We start from the raw sequence: 16,253 nt of genomic DNA on the forward strand, positions 1-16,253 counted from the left end.
CGGGAACTTATTTGAGTCTCACTGCTTGAGGAAGCGTATCTAAAAGCAGCCACTGCAGAAAAGATGGGGAAATCCTTCTTGACATTTCCATGAGGAAGGCAACATCGAAACAGGCCCTGGACACCAAAATTTCCAGCAACTACTTCTTCCTTCAGCAGACAAATTGGAACAACCAGAGAAGTTTCCTTCTTCCTGGAAGGAATGGATGTTTAGAAGAGGCTGAGGAGCATAAAGGATACGGATCCTCAGGAGCTAGAGAGTCGTCGTGAGCTACATTGTCGAAGAACCCAGCAAAACACAAACAGCAAACAGGAGGACTCCTGACTGAAAAAGCAGCAGAATTTTTCTCAAGAGGAGCAACTCTGAGTACTATCATGTTTGGCTACCCAACAGCAGAGGCAATGAGCTGGCTCCACAGGGGCTATGGGAGCTCCCAAGGGACCACAGGGCAACTGAAAAGCCGTTTGGATGATCTGAAAAAGCCCTGGAGGGTGGAAATCACCCCTTCAATATTGCAGCATAGCGAGACGGCCAGGCTGGCTGTGGATGCCTTCCTGGAACAGGGAGAAGGTGGCTACCGGCAAGCCATTACTAAGGAAAAGGAGCTGCCATTTCTTTCCACGTTAGATATGGATTACATGAGCCAACATAGTCAAAGCATCACAGGGTCTCCAATTAAAAGACGAGAGGCAGGGCTGACGAGAGAAGACAGTGGTGACGGGGCTTCCCTCCTCTCTGGAGTCACATCTGGGACATACTTCCCATTTATGTCAGACATTGATCCCCCAGATCTGGAGCTCGGTTGGCCAGAGGTTCCCACAGTCTCATCATTTGGCCAAACAGAAGTCACTTTGTATTTCCAAAGGGACAAGACACACAATGTAAAGGAATTACTTCGGTCTCTGATAGGCAAGGCCAAGACAGTAAGTAGAGCATTTGATATATAATCCAAAAGGGTAAGATGGGGCTGATCATTGGGGTTCTGGTGTTGCACTGGAATTACAGTGGTACCTCGGGTTAAGTACGTAATTCGTTCCAGAGGTCCGTTCTTAACCTGAAACTGTTCTTAACCTGAAGCACCACTTTAGCTAATGTGGCCTCCTGCTGCTGCCGTGCCGCCGGAGCACGATTTGTGTTCTCATCCTGAAGCAAAGTTCTTAACCTGAAGTACTATTTCTGGGTTAGTGGAGTCTGTAACCTGAAGCATATGTAACCTGAAGCGTATGTAACCTGAGGTACCACTGTACTTATATGTTTGCAAGGCTAGTCCTACCATTAGGAAGAGTAAGTTGACTGCCTCAAGTGAGCAGTTCCCCCTCCTGTTCCCTCTGAGCCCCATTTCTGTACTTTTCTGTTGGCAAACAAAGCTGCATGTGCCCTACAGTCTGTCCCAGGTGTGGTGGTGGACACCATCCTGTTCCTAATATTGTAGTAAAATGCAGCTGCCTTCTGCATGTGGAGTAAGAGTGGGGTGCCCTTTTGTCCTTCATCTCTGGCAGAAAACTGTCTTTGGCCAGTCCTGGTAGTTTGCTCCCATTTTTATGATATCCTACTTAGAATTTTTGGGTTATAGCCAACACCACTGCTCTGCTCACGCAGCAGATTTCAACTTCCACATCTGAACTTCTCCCTCCTTTCATGGGCCCAGCAGTCTCCCACACAGCACCTCTACTCCAGATGGTTGGGATTTTGGTTTGGATTTGGACAGCATTGGATACAATTATTTATGTATTATGTCAACTCCGTGTGTGTTTATGTGTGTGTTAGTATTTTAGCCTTGTATGAGTTTTTTATCTGATGGGTTACATGACAGGCTTTGACGCTCGATTGCTCAGTATTGTAGTGGGAAGTATGTCATATTTAGCTATTGCAGAAGTGGCCAATCTATATTTTCAACACCATTATAAGAATTCTGGGGGAAGAATAATATTTTGCCGCACACCTTTAGAAATTATTAGATGCACTTTTATTATTCTTTAGTATAAAGTCATCCTTGCAGCCTAGGAGCGAGAACTTCGCCATCATGGAGCAGATGGGTGTATGCATGGCCCAGCTATTACGTGCAAAACTCAAAAACAGAAGCAACATTAAACCGTAAATAATCTCTCCCAGCTTCTGAAAATGTTTTCCCTAAAGCATGAAACGGTAGAGAAAATGGTTATCATACAATCATTAAATTTGGTGTGGTCTCCAAGGACCAAATAAAATGGCTTCCCGGACCATACCTGGCCCTGCAGTCTCCTCTTGGCCATCCCTAAACTGTAGCCCAACAGAATCTCAAGACAGGAGAGTTCTTTGGGATGAGTCAGTCAAGAAATGTATGTGGAAAATGTTATAACACAGTCCATGTGGCTTTTCTAGGAAAGAACCATGAATAGGATGCCAGGTTCCTGCTAGTTCCTTTTCTAGGATATTTCCTCAAAACATGCCTCCATGGTAGTTTTTCCTCTTCAGTGTAAAATGTTTGATGTTTATTCTCTCAAAGGAGTAATTCCAAAGTGTTTGTGCATGTGTGTGCTATGTCAAGATGTCTACAGGGCTTGCTCTGGTAACTGCTGAAAGTACTTAACAGAGCTTGCAACACATCTGTGAATAGATTTGTTTTCTAAATACATTTACATGTAGATCTGTTATTCATTTGAATAGAATTAATTTCCATTTAATCGTCTATGACATTCACGCCAAACACTACCACTTTAACAGTCATGGTTTTCCCCAAAGAATCCTAAAAACTGTAGTTTGTTAAAAGCACTGAGAGTTGTGAGGAGGCGCTAAACAAATCACAACTCCCATGATTCTCTGGAGGAATATAACAATCCATACAGTCACAGCAGGCGCTGTAAGTCTCCAGTGTGGTTTGGCTTCACCCCCAAAGGCGCACTCCTCCATTGTCTCAGATGCCAACAATAATAAGAACCGACAAGAGCTGTGTGACTGTATTGCCTGAGGAAGAGGTGGCAAGGACACATGACGGGTGGCAGGATTAAGTGCACTCCCAGTTTGTACAAATACTTAGTGCTAATCGACATTTATGGTTGAGATCAGTTAATTCAGCTGCTTACTGGAATGTTGTAATATTGGTGTCATTACAAAACCCCTACAGAAATAAGAGTGTGACACTGAAATTAAGCTCATTAGTTGGCAGGGGTGCCAGATCTATGGATGCTAAAGAACTGAATAGAAGAGAGGAAATGTCACTATCATTGTGGTGGGAAAGACACACCTTGAGAAATTAATATTTCTATTCAATTCTTATAGCAGCTTTGCATATCACAGATTAAGACTGTGCATGCGTTGTACACTTTTGCATTTGAAGCAGCTGAGACAGGACAGTTCCGAGGGTCGCTTACAAACCCATGATTACAAATGCATGTATGCACATGCGCACACGCATGCATATATAATCCACATATCACTTGCTCTAAGCCACTCATTCATTTTATTTGTATGCCATTTTTCCATACACAAAAACATGCTCAAAGCACTTACAACAAAGGAATGGGAAGGCATTTCAAACACTACAAAAACAATTTCAAAATAACATAGAAAAACAATAACATACAAGAAACACATTCCAAAACTGTAAATATAACTAAATGCAAAAAATATGTGAAGATCACTTGTGCTCTAGCTAGCTCAGCTGGTTAGAAAATGGTGCTGATAACATCAAGGCTGCAGGTTTTATCCCCATATGGGACAGCTGCATTACAGGGGGTTGGACTAGACTAGATGATCCTCAGGGTCCCTTCCAACTCTACAATTCTAAGATTCTATGATACTTAAACAACATGCAGTAGCCAAAAGCAAATATAACAAGGGAGTTAGACAATGGGCCTTTTCAGCTCATACTCCTCCTTCACTGCTGTAACTCCTGTGTGCACGCTATCATTGAGCTATGGTCAATCTCCTAATATTTAACTCTATTAACTTAATATTTAATACTCATGGTGAAACAGAAATACTTCATATGTAAAGTATACTGTTGCCAGGTTAAGGCATTTTTAATTCCCTCAGGCACTGTATATAAAATGGATGGTTTCGCTCTTATGGTAAAAGATGTTATATTTGAAACACTGTAATTGTGGACTTCCGGGTCAGCGCCATTGGTGAATGGCGGAGTTCCTCCAACCGGAGGAACGGGCTCCGTGAAAACTGGGTCTTCCCGCCGCGGCGAAGGTGGGGACCCGCTAGAAATCCCAGGCGGAGGAAGCCTGGGAACGTGGGGTTCAGCAGGGCACCAGAAGCGCCTCCCTACTCGCGGGGAATCCCATCTAGGGGCTCCGGAGCGAAGTGGGGTGAGAAGCGCGGTGCTACGAACTGACTGCTACTTTCACGGAGTGAAGCCGCACAGCCATTGCCAGAGAGCGCTGACTTTTTCCGCTGTTATTGAAGATTGAAGCTGGAGTGGGCCAAGGGGAGTCTGGAGATGAGGAGGTTCCTAGTTTTGGAGAGACCTTGAAATTTGATTTTAAATTCATTTTGGATTATATCGAGGACTGTGGGGAATGGGTGAGCTGGATGAAGGGTGATAGAGACAATTTTGGGTTGGAATCCCCCAGAGACCTACTCCTCAATGAGAAAGGAAAGAAACTAAGACAGAGACCAACAAAAGACAAGGAAAAGGGCAAGCACAAACAAGATGAAGACGACTTGCAGAAGGGACATGGAAGAGATTTAATGGCCTCGGACATAAGGCTTCCAGGTTGATGGACTAGATGGAATGGACAATAAGGACTGACATGACCCGAGACCAGGAAGAAGAGACGCTGGATGATGATTGGAAGAGAATATATAATGGAAATTTTTTATTTTAGAATCAGCTAATGAATATTAGGGAAAATGTGGGAATGAAACTATACGACTCTAGCAGAAATGATATCAGGAGTTATGTATATCTGAAATTTAAGATTTAAGTCTTAAGGCACTTAGGGGTAAGATAAGGTTAAATAAATTAAGGTAATTTGAATAACAGAATAATGGGGAAAGATGGTAAGGATTTGTTGAGTTTTATTAGGTTAAATTGTTAAGATAAATTTTATAACAAAAATTGAGAAAGATGGAAAGAATTTGCTGAAATAATTACTAAACTAGAACACAAAAACGGAGGTGTGAGGAGGTCAATGAAACAAGCAAATGGAAATTATGGATATGCAATTTGGGATTTGTGGGTTTTTTTCTTTTTTCTTCTTTTTTACTTTCTTTTGTTGTATTGGTTTTCATATTTTGTGCTTTTCTCTCTTTTTTATTGTTTTCTTTTTTTGTATTGTAGTGTTGTTTTTTATTTGTTCTTTTTTTTGTAATTTTGAAATTATCAATAAATATTATTTTTAAAAAAATGAAACACTGTAATTGAGACTTCCATTATCCTCCCTGAATTTGTTTTAAAGTTGTGGTTAATTTGTGGGGTGGTTTTTATTTATGGAGTTGTTGTTGGCTCCACCCCCACCCTGGTATTTCATTAAGTAATTGCATTTTATTGTAATTTACTATTAGGAACCAGTCTGGGATATATTTGCATGAAAGGCAGCATACAAATACTTTTGATTAATCCATCTATTTGATATGAGAAGAACTTCAAAGTACAGGATTCCCTTCAGGTCCTGGCCTGCCAAACTGAGTTATGAAACTCCCTCCACAATTAAGCCTTGGGGCATTTCCAGATTGCCACCATTCTGTGGGCGGGATTCAATTGCATACTGACAAATTCAGATTGCACACCAAACCCGCTTGCAAAACAAACAAGCCCTGAACTTTCTACTATAAGGAGTGTTGAGGAAATGCACTGAAAACTGTAGAGAAACAATTGCTTAATGTGGCTGCTATGTGGCTGCATTGTATACTGCTATGTGTTGGGGTACCAGAGTTTTGTGGGTGCAAGGCAGCCATAATTCTTATAATAAATAAAAGTTAGAATGCCAAACATGGAAATTCCTGGGTGTGGCTTCCAACACTACAATTCTTATTCTGTGATTCTAATGCAGCCAAGATAGCAGTAATGCTGGTTAGTAGATAAGGTGATCTGGGAACAGAAATATGACCTGTTGTGATGGGGATGACCTCTACCTGAAGCACCAGGCTTGTAGCTCCTGGCCTAGCATTACACCTGGCTATCCAGGCAGCTGCTGTGGCTAGGAGTGCCTTTGCTCAAGCTGAGAAGGCAGATCTAGCCACAGTGACACATGCCTCAGTCATATCACCACAATGTGTTCTACATGGGGCTTCCCTTGAAGTGTGTCTGGAAATTACACTTAGTCAAAATGCTTTCTAATGCTCACTGTTCGGCTAATACATAAATCCCAGGATTATCTGAAAGACTGGTGCTGCAATGGTATTTATTGCAAACAACAACACTGCTAAGTCAAATCTAGAAGGGGAAAAAACCACCATGAGTGAACAGCAGGGAGAACACTAAGATGTACCATTTGTCAGCGATATTGCATAGACTCTCCATAAAAAGTGAGTTACCAAAGGACCGATATTCCATACAAAAGAGCTAGTGTAGGAGCAGCCTAGGATAGAGGGCCAGAAGAATCTCTGTGCCAAAGTACTCTTTATCTGCAAAGTACTCTTGCTCTTCCATTTTCCCAAAGCAAACTAAATCACTTATAGAGATACTGGAACTCGTTGCTATGTTTTGAAAATAATTTTTAATAGTACAGATCTACTGCTGGTATTTTTTAACATGTCTCCTATCACTTTCACCCCCATCTGTGCAGGTGATTGCGATTATGATGGATCTCTTCACAGACATGGAGATCCTCAGTGACCTGATGGAGGCATCAAGCAGACGGCGTGTTCCGGTTTACCTGATCCTTGATGAAAAGAACTTGAGGCACTTTGCAGAAATGTGCAATAAAATGGATCTCACTATGGATGACTTCCCAGTACGTTTCTAGTTAGTTTTGCTAGTATAGTACTACTAAGTTAAAACAACCTGTGAGAAAATATATGGACATTAAAGGGGGAGGACAGTTATATGCCTGTCATTATAGTGCTGTGAGAGGGGGTGGGGGCTAGAGAGCTCTAACAATTCTTAGCATCCTCACCAGACCTAAACCCCAGGCTTTTTTGGAAGACATAACAGTTAAACTTGTATAACACCAATATCAGTTTGCAGTTTTGCTATACTGTCACTTAAAAAAGAAAATTGAATTTTGATCCCTGCCTCCTTACAATGTAGGTGAAGAAGTACAATGTGTTGCTGAATGTTTGTTCAGCTGGATGACAGACAGAAAAGCAAACAGGACAAGTGCAGCCTTTAAAGCAGAGGTTGTGCTTTGGCAGAGGAGGCTTCACATGTCATTTCTACCACTCAGGAGCAGCTGAACACCCCAAGAGCAGAGAGAGTGACAATTATCAGGGCTAAGTCACATACCATGCATCAGGCTCAGTGACACACTGTGACGTCTTCACCCAAATATTTCCATCCATCCATTTTGGGTGAAACTAGATAGGATGGCAACAGAAACATTTGTTTATATGCCCAGGTCTGCCTTGATCACATATAAAGACGGATTTATGGAAAGCTCGTGCTTGAAGCACATGGGGCCAGAGAGTGAATCACACACACATCCCTTTTCTTCCATCTATGCTCATTTCTGGTATGATAACTCAACTGAAAAGAAAACTGCCTGAGGGAGCAATACAATTTAAAGTATTTTAAATACAATTGGGACAAACATGAATTTAAACTTATGGGCCTGCTGGTATCATGTCTAATTGTGCCCTTTGTCTTCTGAAACTATGTTCTTCTTCAAAGCACTTTCTTCAGGAATTAAAATATACGTTCTGCCTTGGTGGATCAGACCAAGTTCATCCAGTTCAAAAGCATTCTACAGTGGTGCCTCGCAAGACGAAATTAATCCGTTCCGCGAGTCTCTTCGTCTTGCGGTTTTTTCGTCTTGCGAAGCACGGCTATTAGCGGCTTAGCGGCTTAGCAGCTTAGCAGCTTTAAGAAAAAGGAAACAAACTCGCAAGACGTTTCATCTTGCGAAGCAAGCCCATAGGGAAATTCGTCTTGCGGAACGACTCAAAAAACGGAAAACCCTTTCATCTAGCGAGTTTTTCGTCTTGCGAGGCATTCGTCTTGCGGGGCACCACTGTATTTTCATTTTCTAATAATCAAATAGCCTGCTTGTCTACATTATTTAACCTATATTATATTAGTCAATATGAGCCAGATCCTACACTCTTAATAACCATTCTGTATCATAGAGGTTTTTCTTTTCTGCCACTTTTGGGTTACTGCAATTTTGGCTGTTCGAACGTATTGCACATTTATTGATAAAGAGTTATGTCTACAGCTACTATAGCTTTCAAATATCTAAACAGGATTTGAAATGAGTCAAATGATAGAGGCCCCACAACCGGTTTCCAGTATTTTATAATTTTAGAGTATTTTGCCTCAAAACATGAGGCAAAACAGCTCCTGGTCTTTCATATCTGCAGCAGTTATTATATTTTGAGATATATATTTAAACTACAACTATGCATCCTCATCTGGGATTAAGCCCCAATGAACTCACTGAGCCCTACTTCCAAGTTGACATTTACTGTATATAATTGTGCTGTTAATCTTAATGGGGTAAGGAAACAGGTACATGAGATTTTTTAAAGAAACATTCCCTTAAATTCAAACACACTGTTGATGTAGATATATATATTGCAATGGCAAATTCCAAGTTTCATATTAATTTATACACACTGCATACATATGTAAGTTCAGCACAGAAAAGACGGGACATTTGTCTTTGCTCCCTTTGATCTCTACTGTGCCTTGTTCCCTTTTCAGAATATGCGCATACGCTGTGTGAGTGGAGACACATACTACAGCAAAGCTGGCAAGAAGCTTACAGGACAAGCACTTGAGAAATTTGTGTTGATAGATGGCGAAGAAGTCCTTGCAGGGACCTACAGGTGAGATATCATGAACAATGCATGTAAGATATGGCCACCTCTTTCTTTAGAACCTGTGCTATTTTAGACCCTGTGAATAGGATTGATATGCTTGCTACTTCGTTCATGCAATTTGGCAGTGGGGTATATGAGAACCAAAACACAGCCAATCCTTTGAAATTCACACTTCACAGAATTTTGCAGGGCAGTTCTTCCATGGAAACAGATTGTGTTGAGAGCATGACTGACCCAGACATTGTGGTTGAACATGGATCTCCCTAATCTTCTTCCAAGTAAATAGAGATAATATGACACTGACACAAACATTTATATAAAAGAGATAACTTTCACAAGTTGACTGTCCACTCATTGATCTTGTCCCTTTCCTTGCTGATGCTATAGCATCTGTATTTCCTCATCAGTAAGTGCAGCTTCCTTTTTATCTGCATGCCTCAATTACCCTGCCACACATGCCAATCCCTTGGCTTTGCCTTCAGGAGGAAACAGCCCTGTCTTGTTTTAACTGCAGCCAAGATGACTTCCTTGACTGATACAACTCACTCCTTTCCACCCAGACAGATTCATCAACACTTTAATAGGTGCCTTTCCCTTGCCCTCTCATTTTAACTTACAGGAAGCCTGGGAACCCAGTGGAATGTTCCCATATCATGAAGCCATCTCAAAGAACTACAATGCATGCATTCCAAAATGGCATTTTTTTCTTAATGGCTTTTAATAGGAAGGGATACTTGGGTGTGGAAGTTTATAATAAGTTGGCAGTCAGACTTGTTAATTGTCAAGGGCATTTAGGAACAGGGTAATTTATTGCACCAGAACAAGACACCACTGATGCAGTATTAAAACCCCACCCACTGGATTCCTGAGTTGCTGGGATTAGTTGCACTTCAACTATTCTACTCAGAATCCATTTACCCATTTCCACATTTCAAATAAACCAGACAAAACGGGACAAGTCTCCTGTACCTTTAATATTTATGTAGAAGAGGATGTTTTAGCAATTACAGCTTGTCATCCAGAGATGAAAACCTACAACTCCTGAAATCCCTTCTTCTACATCATTATTAAGGGTCCAGAAGCTCCACCCTCCAGTGCTGCTCTTTTGGGGCTCTTGGTTCACTAACCCTCCTCCTTGCACTTCAATGATCCCCAGTTAGAAGAGGGAGCAACTGATGCTACTAATCTATTCCTGCCTCGCATCAGGTCCTGGATCCACTACCCCATAGGTAGGCAAACTAAGGCCCAGGGGCCGGATCCAGCCCAATCGTCTTCTAAATCCGGTCCAGGAATCAGTGTGTTTTTACATGAGTAGAATGTGTGCTTTTATTTAAAACACATCTCTGGGTTATTTGTGGGGCATAGGAATTTGTTCATCTACCCCCCCCCCAAAAAAAATAGTCCAGTCCCCCCACAAGACCTGAGGGACAGTGGACCGGCCCTCTGCTGAAAAAGTTTGCTGACCCCTGCACTAGCCCCTCACCCCAACAATACTCATGGGATTATTCACATGTTGTCCTTCCCTTGTTTGCCCACAATGCCAGGCCAGTGGGAAATCTCTAAAAGAAACGGTTTCTTTATTTGTTTCAATATTTTTAGACCTTTCAATATAAAAAGTTCTGGAAAGTGGCTAACAAAAAAATTAAAAATGCATACCACAACAGTACATAAGAACAAAAATAAGAACATGATAAAATACAGTGGTGACTCGCAAGACGAAATGAATCCGTTCCGCGAGTCTCTTCGTCTTGCGGGTTTTTTCGTCTTGCGAAGCAAGCCCATTAGCGGATTAGTGCTACAGTACTGTATTAGCGGCTTAGCGGGCTTAGTGGATCAGCTGATAAGCGGCTTAACGATCAGCTGATAAGCGGCTTAACGATAAGCTGATAAGCGGCTTAACGATCAGCTGATAAGCGGCTTAACGATCAGCTGATAAGCAGCTTAACGATCAGCTGATAAGCGGCTTAGCATCAGCTGTTAAGCGGCTTAGCCATCAGCTGATAAGCGGTTTAGCGGCTTGGGAAAAAGGGGGGGGAAAGGAAAAAAAACCCGCAGGAACTCGCAAGACATTTTCGTCTTGCGAAGCAAGCACATAGAAAATTCGTTTTGCGAAGCACCTCCAAAACGGAAAACCCTTTCGTCTAGCGGGTTTTCCGTCTTGCGAGGCATTCGTCTTGCGGGGCACCACTGTACTGTAAACTGTAAATCATAGCAGAACACTGATAACTAATTCGATTCAGCAGCAGGAAACAACCAACGGGAACAGTGAACCAAAAAACTCAAGAGTCCCAAGCTCAGAATCTGAAAGATAATCAGAGCGGAGATGGAGTGAGCTTCTCTGACAGGGTGCTGCCACTGCAAGAATGCCATATCGTAAGCTGATGATTTCCACTGTAACCCCAATGGCACACAGACCTGGAGCAAACCTATCGGAGGAAGATGGAGGTCAAGCCTCCCTAGACACCTTGTCCTCTAAACTAAATTTTAAACCAATATATATGGAGATTAGCTCCAGTAACTCATCTTGAGCAGAAAGTGCTTTACACATGTTCAGGAACACCCATTACTTTTTCATATCCCAGAGCTGGCCCTTAATATTGAAAATAAAGTCCAGGGCTAAACCCTTGTAAAGGATTATTCACATTCTGCAGCAAACACCCCATTTTTGCTTCGATTTCCATTTCTGAACAGTCACCTCTGTAACATGTGCTGCCAACACAGCACCACCTGGAGTTGCCAAGTGGTAGGGCCAATGATATTTCCTTACACTGTAGACTGGGGAGCAAATCAAAGGCAAATTTAGGGAATACTGGTGTGGATGGAATGGCCCGCAAGGTCTTTTTCTTTGACATACTGAATATATGACAACAACAAACAAACCTACCAGCTTTTCCCCCATATCTGTTACTAGGATCTTATAACAACCATGAAATATAATAGCTTGGCATATTCAGGTAATAGCTTCAATTATTGCCCAACAAACCTAATGCTTGTGAACTCATCCTGAATCACTGCTCCTCAAACTGCTCCACCCATTATTTTCATGCACTGAAATAATACTGATGTGTTCAGCTAACTATCCTGTCCAATGCATTTCCATAGTATCCAAATAGATAACTATTTGAAATCAGAGTTATTTGGTATGTTGATGATTCACAGGGTCTCTGAATCCTTTCCTTTTCAGTTTTACGTGGCTGTGCAGTCAAGTCCACACTGGCCTGGTGACACACTTCAAAGGAAAAATTGTTGAGGACTTTGACAGAGAGTTCCGATGCATATATGCCGAGTCTAGATCTGTGAACAAACTCAGTATCCCCAAAGCTGAAAAATCCACAACCTCTCCCCACAGATTGTTGCAGAAACTTGAGCCAGTTTCTAAGCGTATTCAAATGAATGAGAGCGAGACCACAAGCCCCTCAACTAGCCTCTCAAATTCAAGCGTAGTAAGCATAAGGAGATCACCATATCTAGACCTGACAACTTCTAATGCACACTGTGAAATTAAAGAATGGACTCCCGGTGAAACAAGAATGAATGTTTCAGGCTTCCTGGGACTTAATGACTTGAAATACCAGCCCAGGGAGCTGCTGGACTCTAGCTGCAGTGCATCAGCTAAATTAAATGATGCACCTAATCTACTAAGACTTAAGACATCTTTGCTGTCAACATCTTCACCAATACTAAGCAACAACACAAGAAATGGGCACGATTTGAAGCTTCTGCCTGAGAGTATAGGAATGAAAGTCAACAAAAAGTTCCCTTATACTGTTCAAGCTATGGAAGATGTAAACAAAATACAGAAGGATGAAAAATCAGCAACTCATGGCTACAGCAGACTAGATCTCAGTAACAAGCCTACTAAATCAGTACATTTTGAGCCGAAGACCACGGATTCTAGTTCCTATTGCTCCTCTGATGATGTGCCAACGAAAAACAGCAGCAAAATACACAGGGATGAAAAAAGAATGACTCTTGGTCACAGTAAATTGGATCTCATTACCAACTATAACAAGTCAAAACCAAAGCTAGTTCACAGTCGATTTGAGATGTAATTTTGTATTATCATTTTAGCAAAAACATATGACCTGATTCAAATGGTTAATTATATCTGTAATAATACAAAAATATGGAAGTCCCAAATCTCCCATTCATAGTTGGGTGTATCAGACTTAGTTTTAAAAAACAAAAAACCTGAATAGTCTTAAAAAGGAGTCCAGAAATATAAACCCATAGCTATGTGACAGCTATAGGATGAACTCTTGATATTGTAGGGTGCTAGAATTACTGTATTTTTCGCTCTATAAGACGCACCAGACCACAAGACGCACCTAGTTTTTGGAGGAGGAAAACAAGAAAAAAATATTCTGAATCTCAGAAGCCAGAACAGCAAGAGGGATCGCTGCGCAGTGAAAGCAGAAATCCCTCTTGCTGTTCTGGCTTCTGGGATAGCTGCGCAGCCTGCATTCGCTCCATAAGACGCACACACATTTCCCCTTACTTTTTAGGAGGGAAAAAGTGAGTCTTATAGAGCAAAAAATACAGTAATATAAAGGATGGCATATTCTGAAAGCTGGAAAAATGGTTAATCTGTACTTCTGCACCATTGCATAAGTAGTGACTCCTGAAATAATGGGTGGGGTTGACTAAATCTCTCATTTGTAGAAGTTAAGAGTTTTGAATCATGACTAGGAAATCTCTTTGGTGAGATTCATTGGGGATCTTGAACCAACTGCTATCTCTCAACAAAATGTAGGGTTGTTGTAAGGGTAAATGAGGGAGTAGAGTGGACCTGTATGTCATCCCAAGCTCAGTGGAGGAAAACAGGATAAAAATGTAATCAATCCATAAAAAAGTAACATGAGGCACACAAACCACCCACTTTAAAATACTGGTAGAGAGACTTCAGTGCAGCTTGTTAGTGGAATCAGAAGAACTCTTAGTCAGAGCTGCGAGAAATCATTGCTACCAAGGGGAAGAGTTCACAGAGGTAAAAGTTGTAAAGATCAGCAGAAGCCAAAGTAAAAGCTATGCTCCCACCTACTCCCAGTTGTTACTTGCCCACTTCTCTTTCCTTCTCCCCCAGAAATGTCAGAGTCAGGGCTGACCCATGCATGAGGCAAGGTGATCAGGCAGCAGGATCCACAGGGGCAGAATATCTGGCCTCCAATTAATGCATTGCCCGCTGCCGCCGCCACAGTAGCTGCAACAGCTACGGTGCACTCTGTGGAGGCTGGAACTGCTACCTCTGCAGCACCCTCTTGGTGAATAGAAGGTGCTCCTGGTCTCCTCCCACTCATTTCCAATATAGGTCTTTATTTCCCCCCTTGTTCCCAATGTAGATCTTCACTCAGCCATTCTTCCATGGTGGCAAGGAGGCGCCATTTTGAGGTTTGCCTCAAGTGCCAAAATGTTTTGGGCCAGCCCTGCATAAAGCTATTAATTATAATGGATGAAGCAGCAGATAATATGAAAAATGCTTAGTGGTAGGGGGATTAGTCATATGAAATTATGCAAAGCTACTGTATAAATCCCAGTGCCTTGTCAGTCATAGGTTTTGCTCCTGTAAAAATAAATAAATCTGCTCTTGCAGGAAGAAAACACCGAGAATACATTGGTTTGCTTTGATTGTATCTCTGAAAAATAGCCTGTGAACCCTGTGATGAAAGATAGCATGGGAAGGGCTATAATTATTGACTCTTTGTGTTTAATAAACACTTTTGTGTTGCACAAGTTGGGCCTCTGAGTACTGAGCACTGGTGTCACATATACAAGAAGCCTTTCCAAAGTTTGATGCAGATGCCTGGAAATGTCCTGAACAGCAGCCTATACAACCTGAATTCTGAATTCCTTGAGACTGTGCTCTGTGTGTGTGTGTGTGTGTGTGTGTGTGTGTGTTTAATTACATGAACACATGTTGTATTTATCCCAAATAGGTGGTCAACCAGATTTTAATAAAGGGTTTACACAATCCTAGAATACCTCATTCCACCTGAGTCAATGGAACAGAATTAGGTCACAGTCCAAAGTTACGCACTTGGAAGTTCCCCTGATTTCAGTGGGAGGATTAATTGCATGCTTACCAATCTGAAATCAGTGACACACATTTAGCTTTGACTAACTTGAACCCTTACTTAGTAGAGAGAAGCAGGCTGTCACCACCGATGCCTGTTATTTCTCAAAATCAAGACTGGATGTGCTGCTTGAGAGCTGCACTAGTTCAGCAAAGTTTTCTGGGCTTGATGGGAGAGATTTTTGGAAGGGTGCAACAGCAGAGGAGTGGAGCAGCCATGATTTTCTGCCTGTACAGCAGCACACTGTGCATTCACTTTTAAATGATAATTTAAATATGGCTTAAAGTGATGTGCAAACTGGGCCATCACTAGAGTAGGAGTTACTAGAGTAGGATAAAGGTTTATGTATGGGATAATTTTCCTTACAGTTTTCAAATGTTCCAACTGTCACAGTCTCATACTGAGCAACAACGTGCAGAGCTCAATGGAATGGGAGACCAGTGAACCAGAAGAGTCTCAACGGTTTACTTGCCTGCAGGCAGGGTCATCGTCCAAAGTCAGGTCCAGTCCTAGGGTCAGGTGAACAGCAATCCATGTGGTCAAATGGTCCAGGGGCCAGGGAATCCAATGATCAAGGATCAAGGTGAACAGGAGCAGCAAAGTAGGGCCAGGCACTACTGACTGCAGCTGGATGCTCTGCTTAAGAAGGCTGAAGCCAGCTGTTTCTTATCAGTGCCTTCTCCTCTGTATCCTTGAAAGCTGATCAGCTGCAAGTGGAGTCACTCCACCTTCTCCCCTTTCAGGCTGTTCAGCAGGCAAAGCTGACTCCTGGCCCATGATACCAGTAACTTCTCTGCTGCTTAACCTTCTGGCTTGAAAACAGATGCTGAAACAGCCAGATGTTTCTCCCTTTGAAGTCGAGGCTTTGCTACTGGGCTGCTGCTAGCAGATGCAGGAGGCTCTGGGGAAGCAAAGGTGCTACAGTTCTCAGCTGTTCCAACTTTTAGACATCAGAAATAATGCTAACGAATTAACATCTAGTGCATTGTGCCCCTGCAAGAACCACTAGATTATAGGGACTGGGTGTCTTACTGAGTGCAACACCACCGCCACTGCCCCATCCCAATCCCCTTGGCCCTGATTGGTTTGGCAACACACACACCATTCCCAATTTTTGGCTTATTCTCAGATTGGGAAAACCCGGATTTACAAGTGAGAATGTGTGAGATAGGGGTTGAGTGGGGAGGGCATCATGAGGGCATTGCTAAATTAACAGAGACATAAGCAACCTTAAATTCCCATTAAACTCCAGTGTGGACAACCCCTCAGAGG

General features: G+C 42.2%; 1 protein-coding gene and 1 long non-coding RNA gene across 2 annotated transcripts; one reads left to right on the plus strand and one right to left on the minus strand.

The window, feature by feature from the left end:
• Window positions 1–17: 17 nt before the first annotated feature.
• On the plus strand, window positions 18–14,640 carry FAM83C (family with sequence similarity 83 member C). Its single transcript, XM_081010408.1, has 5 exons — window positions 18–923; window positions 6,717–6,884; window positions 8,792–8,916; window positions 12,095–13,182; window positions 13,441–14,640. The coding sequence occupies exons 1-4, from the start codon at window positions 375–377 to the stop codon at window positions 12,960–12,962; spliced, it is 1,710 nt and encodes a 569-aa protein (XP_080866534.1). The 5' UTR covers window positions 18–374; the 3' UTR covers window positions 12,963–13,182; window positions 13,441–14,640.
• LOC308479647 lies at window positions 3,423–6,700 on the minus strand. The gene is made up of 2 exons (XR_013987772.1): window positions 5,357–6,700; window positions 3,423–4,086 (listed from the first exon to the last, which is right to left on the minus strand). It is a non-coding gene; the product is annotated as an uncharacterized lncRNA (long non-coding RNA).
• Window positions 14,641–16,253: the final 1,613 nt, after the last annotated feature.

The sequence above is a fragment of the Podarcis pityusensis genome (genome assembly GCF_964106645.2).
Source record: "Podarcis pityusensis genome assembly, chromosome: 6".
NCBI lineage: Eukaryota > Metazoa > Chordata > Lepidosauria > Squamata > Lacertidae > Podarcis > Podarcis pityusensis.

Bases quoted from the DNA above. Each gene is read 5' to 3' on its own strand.
- FAM83C (XM_081010408.1), top strand. From the start codon at position 375: ATGTTTGGCTACCCAACAGCAGAGGCAATGAGCTGGCTCCACAGGGGC. The intron at 6,885-8,791 runs GTACGTTTCTAG...TTCCCTTTTCAG, and splicing joins TCACTATGGATGACTTCCCA to AATATGCGCATACGCTGTGT. The intron at 8,917-12,094 runs GTGAGATATCAT...TTTCCTTTTCAG, and splicing joins GTCCTTGCAGGGACCTACAG to TTTTACGTGGCTGTGCAGTC.